General features: G+C 42.8%; 1 protein-coding gene across 6 annotated transcripts in view; it reads left to right on the forward strand.

The window, feature by feature from the left end:
* KCNAB1 (potassium voltage-gated channel subfamily A member regulatory beta subunit 1) overlaps positions 1 to 17493 on the forward strand; it is a 398382-nt gene that overhangs the window by 273711 nt on the left and 107178 nt on the right. For all 6 annotated transcript variants that reach the window (XM_027587681.2, XM_027587679.2, XM_027587682.2 and 3 more), the window contains exon 2: positions 7582 to 7625. In XM_027587681.2, the coding sequence (XP_027443482.1) occupies positions 7582 to 7625 (44 nt within the window). The remainder of the gene's footprint in view (positions 1 to 7581; positions 7626 to 17493) is intronic.

The following is a 17493-nucleotide window of genomic DNA, read 5'->3' on the forward strand; positions in this document are numbered from 1 at the left end:
GTAACCTGCAAAAGGTCACGGACAGACAGCCAGCACCGTTCTGCGCCTCCCGGGGGGTGGGGTGGGGCTGCCAGCCAGACTCCCACCCCTAGGGCCACTGAAATGACTGCTGCGGGCTCGCAACTGTCCCCTTGGGGCTGGACAGGAAAGGGCATTCCTCGGTCCTCCAGGGACTGGATCTCTCTCTCTGCAGCCTTCCGCACTGTGGGCCACTCCTGCCCTACTGAAACTGGCTCCACCTTGGGCTCCTACACCCACACTTTGCCTTTCTACATCTCCGCCACTCTTCCTCCCTTGTCTCCTTTGTCCGCGCACTTCCTCTCTGCCACCTAGAATGATGGAGCTTCTCAAGGCTGGACCTTGGCCGTCTTCTCTGACCACTCTCTCCCTTGGCAGCTGGCCCCAGCCCTTGGCACCTGTTAACTTCCATATCCAGAACACCCTCTCCCTATTTGGAGCTCCAGGCAACAAGCTTGGATATCTTGTGCATATATCTCTTTGCCCAAATGCCCAAAGGTGAGTCAAACCCCTCTATTTCTTGAATGAACCCTACTTCAGTGAAAAGCACCCTTCTTCACCTAGCTGCCCAAGTCAGAAATCCAAGAATGGCCCATTACTTCTCTTTCACCCTCATATTCAATCAAACACCGGGTCCCCTAGATTTTTGCCTGCTAAGAATATCTGGAATCATCCCCAATTCTCCTATCTCTGCCGAATCGGAATTCAACGTACCATCGTTTTGCATCAGGTTAACAAAGTAGCCTCTTAGTTCCTCTTCTTGCCTTCCTTTAACCCCTCTCCTGTGTTTAAGTTTTTCAGTGGTTTTCCACAACTCCTTCATATTCAGACCAAAATCTGTAACATAATCTAACCTGCCAGACCCTGTTAGATCTTCCTCCTGTGACCCCCAGCAGCCACCTGGAGTCACTCTGCACTCTACTCTTCTCCTGCCCTCTACTTTTAGTTCTTCAGTGACCTTTGCTTCCTCCAGCCTCTGAGCATTTGCCCATGTTGTTCACTCTGCTTAGAATGTGAATCCCTAGACTTTTCTTTAAGTTACTTTCTAGTCCTCCTTTGGATCTCAGGTTAAATGCTGCTTCCCTAGAAAAGCTCTTCCTAACCTTCCAGATCAGGTCAGCTTCTCCAACATCCCAATTTTATACTGAGGACATAGTGTTCTTTTATTTAGCATTACAACCAAATAATTAACTTATTATTTAATATCTGTTTCCCCTTCTGTTATGGAAGCTCCATGAGAACGGCACCTATTTGCTCCTCAGCCCATCCCCCCACCCCTAATACAAGGCTTGGTGTATAGTTAAAACTTGGTAATATCACTGTTGAACTAATTAAGTAATTATAGGGGTCTCTTTTTGCCATACTTCTCTAGACTTTTTCTAAAATCTATAGGTCAGCAGGTGATTTTGTATATTCAGTGAAAATAAGAATCTAACTGAAATTTACAACTGACAAATGACCTAACGGGCTAAATCAAAGAATCTGATGAATCCCATTCTACTTTGTTGCTACTTAAGTGAAAGTAAGAATGAAACAAAGTTCATTGTACTACTTGTCAATGTCTGTTATCAAAATGCATGGCTATATCATTTTTGTGCCTGGTGGTTTCCAAATGAGTCCTTATTCGCTTGTCAAGAGTGATGAATGGTGCCCTCCTAAGAAAGTGTTATTGCCATTCGTAGTCCCCTTCATGGCTGTCAAAGTGTGTGTTCTTATGCAACCATCAAAACTAGCTGACTGACAGATGAACATGCCTTTGGCTCTGGATTTTTCAAAGAAGGTTAAATATACATTTCTTGAAAAAAAAAAAATCCAGGGTGCCAGGGTGGCTCAGTAGGTTGAACGTCTGCCTTCAGCTCAGGTCATGATCTCGGAGTGCTGGGATTGAGCCCCACATCAGGCTCCCTGCTCAGTGGGGAGCCTGCTTCTCTCTCTCCCTCTGCTGCTCCTCCTGCTTGTGCTCTCTCTCTTTCACTCTCGCTCTATCTCAAATAAATAAATAAAATCCTAAAAAAAAAAAAAATCCATACCCCAGGTTTGACTAGTAACTTCCAGGTGAGGCACCACAGAACAGCAGAGGATGATTTAGAGGGATCAGTAAGACCGTTCCAACAGATGAGACAGCAGGCGACAAAATGACCTGAGCACATGAAAACAGGTCAAACTGAACTCACGTGATTTTAGTCATGCCCCTTGTCCCAGGCAGTATGCTGCTTTCTTGGTCAAGTGCAAGGTGCGTGTTTCAGCTAGCTACTCCTCTTTTCTGAGCAGTTTACAACTGTGAATAATGTCTAAGACACACCTATTCAGGAGCAAACAATTTAAGACAAGACATTTGGGCTGCTGATTTCTGCTTTTAGCATCTGTGATTTGTAAAGGAACCTCACAGTGGCTTGTGATACTGGGCCTGACGCTTGATTTCAGTTCTCAACATTATTGCCTTAAAATCAAAAGGAGCCTGACGGATCCTTCACAAAATGACCCTAGGAATTCTATTGAATGCCTCTGTCATAGAACTAGCCATTGGCCTAAAATAAATTCTGCCATGTATTCACGGAAGGGACGATCCTGCCCACAGGGGGAAAAAAGAGAGAGAGAGATGCAACCTTGGTGTTCTCGAGAAGCTATATCTCTTTTCCAGATAACTCTTCACTGAAGCTTTGATTTAAGATTCAGGGTTTCCAAAATTTGACTGACAAAGCTAAGTGTCCTGTGCCCCCATATTGATGTCATTCATTTCTAATATTAGCATCAGAGCAGCCCGGGTTCACCTGGGAAAGAGGAGCTTTTATTTTGAGTTGAACAGGAGCAGATACTAAAAATGAACACAGTGAGACTTCCTTCTGGCATATCTGACACAGATAAAATAGGTAAACCAGTGCAATGAGACTATTTTGAATCAAAAGGGAGAGGAATTAAATCTAATTAGAAATTTGATGTGCTTACAGAATTTTTATGTAGCCTCAATTGTGTGAATGCTGAGGAATTAAGAAACAAAATGAAATTCTAGAAAGTTGTTTTGTTGTACACAGTCATGCAAGATCATGAAGTAGTCATGAAAATTCCATACATGGGATGGAGAAGGTTCCAAGGCATCTGTTATAGCTTAACATGATGTGTGAACTCGGCCATTATTTGGTGTTATAAACACACAAACAAGCTTTTGATGATATAGTTTGTACTCACTAGATCAAATATATCCAGTATTTGGACTTCTGTTATCTATCTATCTATCTATCTACCTATCTATCTATCTGTTATCCAGTGGACCTTAAATGGATCAGAATAGCTGGACCATTGTCACATCTCCATTTAGTGTTGTGTAGACATGGACAGAGGCAGAAGGATGCAGATGCACCATGGGTAATCACAGAAATTGTGTTGGAATTCTATAACCTGAGCTGGAGGGAGCTAGTTCCTCCCACCCTTCTACATCTGCAGAGTGAGAAGCACCATCATGTGTTGAGAATGTCTTACATGGTAGGAGTCTCACAGAGACTCACCCCTGGACAAAGTAAAGGCAGTGGACTTGACCAGATGTGGCTCATGACAGAAAATGCCTCCCACTGTAAAAACAACAGAGGGGCGCCTGGGTGGCTCAGTCAGCTAAGGGTCTGCCTTCAGCTCAGGTCATGATCCCGGGATCCTGGGATCAAGTCCCGCATCAGGATCCCTGCTCAGTGGGAAGCCTGCTTCTCCCTCTGCTTGCCACTTCCCCTGCTTGTGCTCTCTCTCTCTCTTTTAAAGATTTTATTTATTTATTTGAGAGAAAGAAAATGAGAGAGAGAGAGACAGAGAGACAGAGAGCACATGGCGGGGGAAGGATCAGAGGGAGAAGCAGACTCCCCGCTGAGCAGGGAGCCCGGTGCGGGACTCGATCCTGGGACTCCAGGATCATGACCTGAGCTGAAGGCAGTCGCTTAACCAACTGAGCCACCCAGACTCACCCCCTCCCTCATCTGACAAATAAATAAATAAAATTTTACAAAAAACCAAAAAACAAAATAACCAACTGAGCTTGGTAACCATTCCCTCTACAGGGTGAAGATATTTAGAGAGAGTTAAAATAAAAATACCAAGGCTCAAGGAAGGATCTATCATCCCTGTATCAATATTTGTCTGTAATGGAACTTTTCAATAGTGCAAAATCTTCAGGCTTTCATTCCAGAAAAGCTGGCCTGAGTGTTTAAACATCAGGGGCAAGAAAATGGGCCACATTTAGTACTTGCTACTTTGCAGTTTGTTTTTGCTGACAATTCTCAAGTTTTTCAAGTTTGGTCTTCCAAACCCCATAACAGAGTGATCATTATCTTCCTGAGCCGCTGTCATAAGGAAAATAGGGCAGGTCTCCCTACCTTGGTGTTGGGACTTTGCTTGCTAAGTACCCAGCAACATAACCTTGCCCTATTTGAGTTTGTTAGAAAAATGTCTTGTTCTGCATAGTTTTCTGCACTCGCCGTTCTCAAAATCATGGAAAGATTAAAATTACATGAAAATCCTTACTGAGATATTTTTTTCCCCATGAGACTTACATAGTGACACAAATACAGGTCTGAGATAGCCCCTTCATATTTTCCCCAAAGACTTCCAGGGGAGGACACGCTCCACTGTATTGTAATTACATGGTTGCTTTTCTGTGACCCTCAGACCCCCCGGGTGGCTCAGTCAGTCAAACATCTGCCTTGGGCTCAGGTCATGATCCCAGGATCCTGGGATGAAGCCCCGTATCAGGCTCCCTGCTCAGCAGGAAGCCTGCTTCTCCCTCTCCCTCTGCCTGCCGCTCCCCCTGCTTGTGCTCTCTCTGTCAAATAAATAAAATCTTAAAAAAAGAAAAGAAAAGAAAAGGTAGAGGATAGAAAACTCCTTGGAGGTAGAGAACCATAACGGGTTCCCCTCTGTATCTCCATGACCTGCACGTTGCTGGAACGTGGTAGCCTCTCAGTAAGTCTTTACTGATGCATCAATATTGAATATCTCTACCTGGAAGACTGTTATTCACCTATATATGGCTGACCCTTGAACAACATGAGGGTCAGGGGCACAGACCCCCTATGCAATTGAAAATCCATGTATAACTTTTGATTCTCCGAAAACTTAACTACTAATAGCCTATTGTTGGTTGGAAGCCTTACTGATAACATAGTCAGCACATATTTTGTACATTATATGCATTACATACTGTATCCTTACAATAAAGCAAGCTAAAGAAAATGTTAAAATCATAAGGAAGAGAAAATACATTTACAGTACTATATTTAAAAAATCCATGTATAGTGGACCCATGCAGTTCAAATCTGTGTTGTTCAAGGATGAATGGTACTTATTTTTTTTATTTTTTATATTTTACTTTTTTAATATTTATTTTATATTTATGTAATATTTACTTTGTTTTTGTTTTGGTGTAGTCTTTTTTTCTTCTCCCTACTATATAGCTTTCGTTCTAGATTCCTGACCTTTAAAATCAGTAGACTTTTACACTAAAAGAGAAATCTTTGGATTTTATATCCTGTGGTTTTCTGAGAAACCACTAAAAGAATAATTTCTTGTGCAAATGATTTTCGTGGGAGAAGTCCAGTTATTTTTCTCCTCTTTAGTAGTTCAAAATATTTTTCACACATTCCTTTATGCAATAGTTTCCTTCCGGGTGGACTTAACCCACTTCAAATGGGAAAATGTAGCACTAGGTCTGTGAGAGGGGGAGCAGAGTCAGAAAACACCCAAATAATTATGCTTTGCATTTGTCTGCTGTGTGACACCTTAGCATACATTATCATGTTCCAGTCCCACAGACGTGATGTTAGATGAATGGCCCAGGCGTGTACAATAGCTTATCTCACTAGTGAAGAAATTGAATCCCAGAGGAAGGAAGGGATTTCTCCAAGCTTACCTGGCTAATTTCAACAATAGGTCAGCAACCTGCATCTTTCACCTGTTTGCAATGTGATGCACTTTGGACGATGCTATGAGACTCAATGTCTTGCTTCGGTGGCATTTTATAGACAAGAATAATAAACAGAGGGAAGAAACAGATGCAAAAATGAGAGCACTATAGTTACTACCTCTAAAGATGCCAGACTGTGGAAGCATCGAGAAAGCTCCTGGAAGAACTGAGCTGTGTGGCAGTTGGAAAAGTTGGTGCTGTTTCACTTGGGGTAGAGGCCGGGGGCGGGAAATTGTGTTCTCATAAGAGCATCTGATCAGAGAGTAAAGGATGCACTTTTCTACCATGTTTCGATTATTTAAGCTTCACCTCCTCACATTAGACCCACAAAATTCTAGGGGGCCTTCTCTCTCTGAGAATTTGATCTCTTCTCGGACAGCTTTGAGGCAGATGGCAGGAAGATGGGGTGGGGGTGGGTCCCCACGGAATACCTTACAATGTATACTAGAGCACCAAGTTCTCTATTTAAAGAGTGGAAATATATTTCCTCTTCTTGATAAGCTTTTAGGGGTGAAAAGCAAAGGGATTGATGAGGGAAAAAGTTATTTCAAAAGGACTATCTGACCTTCTGGTAGCAATTTTATGTAGCCTTTTAGAAAAAATAATCTGGTGGTCCCCTACTTCTAATGGTATGACTTAAGGTCTTTTGACTTTGTGATGGTGGGGAAGCCATGTGCATTCAGTAGAAGCCATACTTCAAACTTTGAATTTGGATCTTTTCCCAGGCTAGCAATGTATGGTAGGATACTCTCTCATAATGCTGGGCAGGAGGCCATGGCTCCCAGGCAGCCCCGCGATCAGGAGGGTAAACAGCCAATACACTTAACAACCATTCTAGACCCATTCAACCATTCTTTTTTTTTCTTTACTTTCAGTATAGTAGTCAATAAATTACGTGAGATATTCAACACCTTATTATAAAATAGAATTTGTGTTAGATGATTTTGCCCAATTGTAGGTTAATATAAGTGTTCTGAGCATGTTTAAAGTAGGCTAGGCTAAGCTATGATATTCGGTGGTTAGATGAATTAAATGCATTTTCAACTTACGAAAATGGGTTTCTCAGGACATAACCCTATTGTAAGTCAAGGGATATCTATAATATAGTTTAAACAGCCTAAAGGATCATTTTGAATTTATTCTTATAATAATCCCCAACCATCCATAATAATATTCTGTTTTAGAACTCAGTTTGTTAGTTACTCAGCCAACAAATATTGATTAAGGATCCACTGTGTGTCAGGCTCTGTGGATGAATAATAAATGAATAAGGAATGACTGGTTGAATAAGATACAGATTTTGCCCTCAAGGAACTCCCATTCTAGAAAGAGAAAGAAAATAAATTTGTAAACAAATTAGTAAAGATTATTCAGGGCTGAAAAGCTGCATTTCGGGGGGTACATTTTCATCTTGTGCTGAGCCTGAGCACATTTGGAGCTTCCTAGAGCCCAAATGGAGAAGGAAGACTCTTCCCAAGACCACAGACATGCACCTGCAGCTCTGCCTCTACCCCGACTCTAGTCAAGAACAATGTCAAAAGTGAGAGAAGTTTCTCATATTTAAATGTGTATAGTTTCACCTGAGAAAGTCATGACCATATGCTGCTTTATTTTTATTCTAGGAATCTTGGAAAATCAGGACTCAGAGTTTCTTGCTTGGGTCTTGGTAAGTACCAGGGGTATCACGTGGGGTGGATTGGGAGGTGGGAGATTGGGGAGAACACCAAGGGAGTGACTGGGGTCAGGTCGAGACCCAGTCTCAGGTGAGGAGGGGCTTCCTGGCCAGCATTGGCCCACTTCTCCTTCTGAGCCTTTCCTGCTTAACACAGCCCTCTCCCTCTCTACGCCCAAAGAGCCACTGTGCTCATGATGCTTTATGGGGCCCATCAAGCAGAAATAAATCTAATATTAAAGCACACCTTAGAGGAATAAATTTATGCGTTACTCATGTAGCAAATGCGAAGAACCTCGTTGTATGTATGTGTATGTTTGTGTATGCATGTGTATGCTTACCTTACCTATAGCTTCATCTCAATTTTTTTTCTATCCTGATTTTCCCTTTGCCTAATTTACTCACGAATTTTTCTATACTGTTGTGTATTTTATGTACTTTTTATGTACTTGTATAATGTACCTTAAATACTCTTGGGACAAAGTGATGTGTGTGTATATATATATATATATATATATATATATACACACACACACATATAAATTATATAGAAAGAAATATATATATTTCCTCCCAGAAAATGTAAATATCTAAAGAAGACTAAGTTGAGATGGCAATGGTAACTGCATGAGGATGAGTCTGAAACGGTGAAATCTGAGTGGGAGACTTGGGGAGGTGTAAGGCTCTGGATTTCCCCCATGGGAAAAAGCCCTGGTGTTTGGGCCCTTCAACACCATGAGAGCTATTCCTGTAACCTGAGAGAGTCTAGACCATGATGGTAGCTGAGACATGATGAGAAGTGGTCAGATTATGGCTCTGGTTTGGAGATAGAGCCTGGCAGGTTCTCTGATTCTGTGTGGAATGGAGGGCAAAAGTGAAGAGGCAAAGTTGACTGGGGGGTTGTTGCTTGAAGAGCAGAAATGATGGAGTTGTCAGTAAATGAGATGTGGAAGAATGAAGAAGGAGAGCTTTAGGAAGGGGGAGATGAGGAGATTGATTTTTGGATGTATTAAGTTTCAGATACCTGTTAGATATCCAAGCAAAAAGGTCAAATAGGTAAATGGATATATGAATCTCGACTTCAGAAGAGAGATGTGGGTGAGGTGCACGAGGACTTGAAAGCCCTCAACATGTAGATGCTCTTTAAGCCACAAGACTGGATGAGAGCACTATGGGAGTGAGTAGAGATAAAACATGGGAGCACATGGTCTGAGACCTGAGAAGTCCAACATTAAGAAATCAGGAAAATAAGCAAGAGCCAATAAAGAAAACTGAAAAGAAGCAGTCAGTGTGGTTGGCCGAGAAACAGGAGAACATGGAGGCCTGGAATCTAGGTGAAGAAAATATTTATAGGAGGACGAAGTGACCAACCCTATTAAATGTGGCTCATAGGTCAAGCAAGATGAGGGTCAAGAATTGATCATGTAGCAGGAGGGAGGTCATTGATGACTTTGAAAAGATAATTTTTGGGGGGTAGAGAGCTCATGCATGATTAGAGTGGGTTCAAGAGAGCATACTGGGTTCAAGAGAATAGCTGGCGGCTACTCTTTTGATGACCATTTCTATAAATGGAAGCAGAGAATGGAGGGGCAGCTGGATAGGTGGACACAGTCAGAGACGGTGCTTTTACACACGGAAGAAATGACAGCATATCTATATGCTGATGAGGAAGTCCTTTTGAGGAGGAAAAAAAAATGATGTAGGAGAAGACAAAAAAATACCTAGAATGATTTCTCGAGGACACAAGAAAAGAGTAACATGAAAGCAGGCTGAGTACATAGGCTCTGAGGCTGGTAGGTGGGTTGACTGGGTGGTGGTATCTCATAGAAGTTCTCTTCTATTGCTTCTATATTCTCAATGGAAATCAGAAGCAAGGTCATCAGCTGTTAGTGAGGATGGGAAGGAGGTGTTGAAAGTTGGATGAGAAAGAGGATATCCAGGACAGCAGAAGGGTAAATAGACCGAGGGATGCGTCAGAATGGTCAGACAGCATTATGCATCTGCTTGAGATTCATGCTAATAAATTTAAAGTGAGACCATCTCCATGGTTGGGTGTTTTTCCTGCAGCCATGTTCAGCTGTGCAGATGGGGTTTTTCAAGGGCATATGATGGAAAAGAGAAGCCAAGAAGCTGAGAGTTTAGGGAAAGGGGTGATTATAATGGTGGGCCTCAGAGTTTAAACTGAGCAAAGAGAAAAATGAGCACTAGAGCCAGGAAAACGATCCATGAGTAAAATGAGGTGGAGGAACAGTGGAAAATGGGTAGGATTGATGAATCATGCAAACAGAGGGACCAAAGGATTGTTGGAATAAGAGCAGTAGAGACAGTAAGATTAAAGGATAGAAAGTGGTAGTTAGAAAGGGGAATGCTTGAAATTGAGGTTTTGGGCATTGGGTGTTGGGTAGTGACAAGTCTAAGGGTGTGTCCATTGGCAGAGGGTGGCTGAGGTTGTGTTGAAGACAAGATCAGTTGAGAGGTGGAGGTCAAGAAACTGAGAGATAAAGTACAGGGAAGGATTATCTTCGGGGTCACTGAAATCACTAAAAAGTATAACAAAACTAATATTGAGGGGGTGCCTTGGGGTGGCTTAGTCAGTTAAGTGGCCGACTCTTGATTTCAGCTCAGGTCATGATCTCAGGGTCCTGGGATCCAGCCCATCACAGGCTCTGCGCTCAGTGGGGAGTCCGCTTCTCCCTCTCCCTCTCCCCCTCCTCCAGTTCGTGCACACACTCTCTCTCATATAAATAAATAAAATCTTTAAAAAAAAAAGAAAAACTAATATTGAAGAGAGAGACAGTGAGCCAGAGTTAAAATTTTCCAAGCATGAGAATTACTAGGGGTGGTTAAGTGATTGTAACTTGGGGACCTATTGATGTGGGATTCAGAGTGGTGGGCAGACACTGGGAAGGGCTGGGAGGAGGATTTCTTGGCTCCTATTGAATGAAAGTGTGGAGACCAGGGAAGGGACAGTAGTAAATGAATTAAAGGCAGTAGCAACTAATTGTGCCACCTTTCACTGTATTTCAAAGATGTTTGAAGGCTATTGATGCCTGAGTTTTTCTGACTCTCCTGAACGATGATTTGGGAGGTGAGGGTGGTCTTTGTTCACCATAAATCTAAGGGAATGGGACATTTGCTTAATTGATGGCTCTGATCTTGTTACCATTTACTTATATTTGAAAGACTCTGGAGGTTCATTATCAGAGATAGCCTGATCTTCGTTTTTTTGAGAATGTGCTTTATGGTAAACAATTATTCACTATTTATTATTGAAAGAAATTACCTATAAATATAAATTAAGAAATAGACTAGGGGCACCTGAGTGGTGCAGTCGGTTAAGCATCTGACTCTTGGTTTCAGCTCAGGTCCATGATCTCAGGGTCGTGAGATGGAGCCCTCATTGGGCTCTGCACTCAGCACAGAGTCTGTTTGAGATTCTCTCTGCCCCTCCTGCTTGTGCTCTCTCTTTCTCTCTAAAATAAATAAATCTTTAAAATTTTTTTTAAAAAAATAATCTAAGAAAATATAAATTAGGAAATATAGTGAAAAATCATAGATCATTATCTCATAGTATCTATGGCAGAAAAATAATTTAGTCAAATGTACATAGAAAACTCAAGCAAAAGCCCTTAAAACTAAAAAAAAAATCAGGTGTCTATTAAGTCCCACATGTAAATGAGTCTCCAGAGGGAGGACTGCAGTTTTTTAAAAACCCAGTGTGTGTGTGTGTGTGTGTGTGTGTGTGTGTGTGTGTGCGCGCGCGCGCGCGTGCGCCCGCGCGTGCACTCTGTAGGTATTTTGGTGAACTTTCAAACAAAACTTTGATTCAAGGGTAGCAAGTCCTGATTTGAGCTTCACATTTTTCTGAGAGCCTGAACACTTGTGATAAGACATTGTGTGAAAAATAGGAGGAAACAAAGAAATTCATGGGGTTGACTGACTTCATTCAAAACAGGTAACAAGGCTTGGTTGGCTTGGTTGAATAAGCATTTTTTGAGAACTTTTCTGAGCTGCCTCTGTTAGCCAGAGGAGATGAAAAACATCATGGAAAGGAATAATGCACCAGCCTTAGACTATCTGTCAGGCTCTGCAGACCCCAGCTACCAAATCCGGGTGGAGCCGGGTTTACTGCTTCAGGCTTAGGTTGTCAGCTCAGTTATAGCCCTTGTTCAACTAAGGCTTTGGAAATTAAGTATTAAATGTACTAAGCAGGGCACCTGGGTGACTCAGTCAGGTAAGCATCTGCCTTCTGCTCAGGTCGTGATCTTGGGGTCCTGGGATTGAGCCCTGCATTGGGCTCCCTGCTCAGTAGGGAGTCTGCTTCTCCCTCTCTCTGCCCTGCTCATGCTCTCTCTCTCAAATAAATAAATAAAATCTTAAAAAAAAAATAAATGTACCAAGCAATCACACCATTACAGATGTCTTTTACTGAAATACTCGAAAGGTCATAATTAAAGCTAACAATCCTGATGTTCTGCTCTACCAGATAAGGACAGACTGGGACCTTCTTGACTTGCTAAGCTTCCTTTTGGTAACTAAGAGCATGTGTACATGGGAACAGAAAGGTTAAATAACTTGAGGATACACTGAAGATACCTCTGAAGGAACATGGCTCTGCCAACTAGCAAAATGGCAGGCGGGTGGGTGGGAGATTAAGTGCCCACTGCTACCAAGCCCCAAAGTCAAAGAAACTTATGGGAAAAAAGTAAATCCACCAAAGAATGACTGAAAATTATCTACTGGGATACGGGATCATCTTCTGAGACAGAAAGAGTAGTGTTCATTTATTCATTTGTTCATTCATTCATTCGTTCATTCTCAGCAAACATTTAGGAAGCGAGGCCTTTTGCTGGTTACAGGGGATACCAAGATGAAAGCAGCAAGGATTCTGCTCTCAGATGGTTCCCATAGTAGTAGGAGTTCAGCATGTGGAAACAAACACTACATTTAGCATACCATAATGGAGAAAACAAGGTGAACCAAGTGTGAGGACAGTCTCCTGAAGAACTTAGGACAACTTCACAGGGAATGTGCTGCTTGAGTTGAGACTTGAAGTCATCAAATGGAGAGAGGGTGAAGGATTCCAGATAGAGGGAGCAGCGTGAGCCTGGGAGCCTGCATGGAGCAGGAGGTGCTTGGGGAAACTCTAGGGTATGTGTAGAATATTGCGAACACAAGGTGTTCGTGAACCTCAAGGAATACGTCTGGAAGGAAAGCCAGACCTGATCATGAGAGCCCTTGTTTGATTTGCTAAGGCATTTAGCTTGCATCCTCTAGGTCGCTGGTGTTCCTCCAAGTCCTGAGGTCCCCAGGTCCCAGGGGAGCACTCAGGGGTGAAGCTCAGGGCTTATCCACCTCACCCTGCCCTCTTCCTTCTATCACCACAGCTTCTATCAAAGGAGCTCCACTTTTCCTAACATAAATGTAAATATAAAAATTTTAAATGGAAATTTTGATGTAAAATTTTTAGAGTAAATTTTTTTTTAAATTTTTTAAAGATTTTATTTATTTATTTGAGAGAGAGAATGAGATAGAGAGAGAGCATGAGAGGGGGGAGGGTCGGAGGGAGAAGCAGACTCCCTGCTGAGCAGGGAGCCCAATGCGGGACTCAATCCCGGGACTCCAGGATCATGACCTGAGCCGAAGGCAGTCGCCCAACCAACTGAGCCACCCAGGCGCCCTAGAGTAAATTTTTTCAATATAAATATATTTTTAATATAATATGTAATAAATGACTTTGTCTTTCAGAGCAGTTTTAGGTTCACTGCGAAATTAAGCAGAAATGGATAGATCGTTCCCTTACCCCACATACACACAGCTTCCCCAACAACCGACATCCCACACCCAAGTGACACATTTGTTACAGTCCTACCCTGACACATCATTATCACCCAAACTATAGTTTAGATTAGGTGTATGTGTATCTCCTGGTGTCGTATGTTCTGTGGGTTTAGACAAATGTGTAATCACGTGTAGTCATCATTATAGAATCACACAGATAATCTCCTTACCCTGAAAGTCCTCTGTGCTCTGCCTATTTATCTCTCCCTCCCCCTATCTCCTGGGAACCACTGATTCTTTTACTATCTCCATAGTGTTGTGAGTTCCAGAATTTCATATAGTGTAGAAATCACAGAGTATGTAGCCTTGTCAGATTGGCTTCTTTCACTTAACAATATGTGTTTAAGGTTCCCCTATATCTTTTCACAGCTTAATAGTTGATTTCTTTTTAGTGCTTCTTATTCCATTTTGAAGGGATGGATAAAAGCATCCTTCTGCCAAAAAAAAAAAAAATAAAAATAAAAACAAAAAAGTTTTTAAAAACACCATTGTACCTCGTGAAAAGCCATTTCAACACTTGGATCAGGAGCAGAACATCATCAAATGTAGTAGACTTGTTTCTGACAGCTATATGAAGAAGGCTAGATTGAGGGAAGGGGTTGAAACTGGAGACAGGGAGATGAATTAGGAGTCAGACGATGAAGAGGTAGTGCAGGAGGCATTAAAGATCTACAGGAAGGAGGTGATTATTTAGAAGGAAGAACAAACAGGGCTTGGCAACCTGGGGATACAGAAGGAGAAGTCTCCCTGAGCAGAGGAGGATGCCTGGGTTCCTGGATGGGGCATCAGGGTGGACGAGCTAACATCTCAGAAGGACGAAATGCAGGAGGAACAGTAAGGGGAAGGAGGGCTCAAAGAAGCAGGAGCATCGTGGGGGCGATGACCAGAGAGCCCGTCAACTTCTGGCTTCAGAGATCTAGCAGGCATGGGGAGCACTGGAGAGGGCTCTTGGCTAGAAATAGAGACCCAGGAACTTCTAGCAATGGCAAACCCATGCTTACCATTGAGGTCACATGCAAATACAGAGGACTGAACTATTTGGGCAGGTTTAGGGCACCTGCCTGGTAGAGTGTGCCAGGCTGTATGCTCCCTGGGAGTAGAAACCACCTTTTTTAATCTACACCCCTGTTGTACCTTTAGCAGAACACGCTGTCCTGCAAGTAGTAGTAGGCACCCAAAAATATTGGTTGATTGAATGACAGGCTAGATGGATCAATGGCTAAGGAATGGCCGAAAGCACACGGAGTCCTAGTGAAGATCCAGCTGAAGTTAGAAATCATGAAACGCTGGGGTCCAGCCAGCCCAGTTCTTTGTTTTTTTTCCCAGCAGCATATCAGTGCAGACACAGGGAAGGCCAAATGGAGGCAGGACATTGGGAGTTGGGGGAGGACACAGAAAGAGGTCCAACATCACGGATTGTCCCCAGAGTGGGTTAGGGACAAGGACGTCCACTGCATACACTGTGACTCAGAGTCCAGGCTGAAGTGGGGCTCGTATCCGCAGGGCTCTCCCTCCTGCAGTTAGGAGGGCTATCTGCCCACACTGAGTTAGCCCACAAGGTCTCACGTTAGCAGCAGGAGGCCTGCCTGATTCGTGCCATGGGAGGTGACACACCACGGTGGGCAGCTTCCCCTACAGGTGTTTGAAAGAGGCTGACTTCACCCTGCACTGTTCACTCTGGTAGCGTTCTCGCTAATGTGGGTGGGTGGTCCTCATTCAATCAGTTGAAGGCTGAAATAGTACAAAAAGGCTGACCCTCTCTGAGTAAGAGAGAAGTCCTTCTGCCTCACTGCCTTGAGCTGGAACATCAGAATTATTTTACTTTTAGATTTGAACAGAAATATCCTTTTTTTCCTCTGCTCTTGTCTTCTGGCTTTTGGACTACAGCTTAAACCTTGGGTTTTTCTAGTTTTCAAGCCTTCAGACTTGGACTGAATCTACACATCAGTTCTCTTGGTCTCCAGCTTACAGATGGCAGATCTTGGGACTTCTCAGCCTTTGCAATGATGTGAGCCGATTCCTTATAATAAATCTCTTTATATATATAAGTACCTATGTGTACATTTTTATATATAATAAGTCTATAAATATAGATTTTATATTCTATTTTAAAATATGTATTATAATTAAATATAAAATGTATAAATATTTACATATAAAAAGATATATAATAAGGAATTTTATTTAAAAATTATAAGATTCTGTTTCTCCCGAAAACCCAAACTAATAAAAGCATTTCCTAGTTTTTTAAAACATCACAGAAGGGGCTGTGAAGAGGTAGTGCAGGAGGCATTAAAGGTGCATGTGGCAAGCCGAGCAGCTAGATATTTCTAGGAAGTGACACACGATATAGGGGAGGGGAGAACCCAGATGAAGGGATGTGTGGTCACATGCTCATTTTTCAGCAGATCACATACTGAAGCTCATATAGAATGCCATCATCCCAAAGGAGGTCTGGGCTCTTCTTTGGCCAGGAAGGGCATTTTATACAGTTGCTACCAGACAGGGTTTGGTCTGGATTTGAGCAGGGAAAAGAAGAAACACCCCATGCCTCCAGGGCCTTGTTTTACATAAGCCTCGAGGCTGTAACTCCTGGGCAGTGCAAACTGCCTTTCCTGTCATCCTGGGCTGCCTTCTTTAGGCAGCCCATTCACACTTCATTCTTGAAGGAATGAAGTCCTAGAGTAAAATATTTAACACCTTGGAGAGCCTACACTAAGTCTCTCAAGAGGTGTTTCTTCTCAGCTCTGGCAGCACAAATAATCTTTGAAAAAATAAAAATAAAAATACAGGTAACCAGGGTCCATCCAGACCTCTTGAGTGAGAAGCTCTCAAGGCCCACTCCAAATGCAGGTGTTTTTAAAAGGCTGCCCTGATGATTCTGAGGTGGTGACAGGGTTAGAAACCATTGCCCCAACCAGGTGGAAAGAGATGGATGCTTGTATGAACAGGTGCTGGTGAGCCAGCATCTAGGATCCCCTTCTGCTAGCCCCTGGAGCTGGCCTGAGGCATCTCCACCTAAAGGCAGGCTCTCAGAGGAAAATCTGCCTAGCTGAGGACTGGCCTCGGGGCTTCTCTGGACTGGAAAGCTCCTGGGGCAAGCAGATTGAGCTCACTTTCCCTTCCATTCAGCACCTGCCACCTGGGCCTATCTTGCCTTATGCCCTTCCCTAATCAAGGGAAGCTTCCAGAGCAAAAGCAATGAGTCGTAAGAATAAACCATGTGAGCTTCTTTTTTAATGTGTTGCTTATGTGCAGAATGTACTCCTGGCTCGTCTCCCTCTGCCTTAGAGATGCTCTCACTGAACTAAATATTTTGACACTAGGAGAACATGACATTAAATATTTAACTTGGATGAAATTATTTTTGTGACACCCTTCGTGAGTCTCATTCTTATTGCCAAGGCCAATGTAAACTAGCCCCTTCGCCTATCATTCTAACAACATGACAATAAGTATTTATAAAGTGCCTCTAAGACACTTGAGAAACCATTTAAAAAGTACAATGTCTTCCCTTAGAGAGTTTACAGATTTTGCTGTATAATAGAGTGAATTATCTTAAGACCAAAATACCCACAAAATTTAAATACTACATGAATATTAAACATAGAACAAGAGGATTTTAGGCTTGTCACTTTTCCTGGGACGTCTACCTTGAATAATTGCCATGGTGCATATACATTAAAACTGAACAAGCATTTGTATTTTTACAAGATTGTTTTAAAATACTGCTTCCTCATTTCCTACTTTCATGAATTAAATCCTTCGGAGTTGCTGACGACCTGGCTGCACCCTGAATTGCCAGTGACTGCTGGCCATGTGCCTTTGCCTTCCCTCCTGGAGTGTATTAGGAGCTAAGATACAGCCAGCCTGGGAGGGCAGCCGCCTGATGTTCCACACGTTGTCAGAGCCGGGGCCAGGGGAGAGCTGGGGAAGAGAATGCAGAGGGGTCTCTAACTCCCCCGTGCACACACCCCTCATCTCCCTCAGTGCAGCTGTAAAAGGATGAGTAGCCCTCACC

This window comes from Zalophus californianus, chromosome 1, assembly GCF_009762305.2.
Source record: "Zalophus californianus isolate mZalCal1 chromosome 1, mZalCal1.pri.v2, whole genome shotgun sequence".
NCBI classification, from domain to species: Eukaryota; Metazoa; Chordata; class Mammalia; order Carnivora; family Otariidae; genus Zalophus; species Zalophus californianus.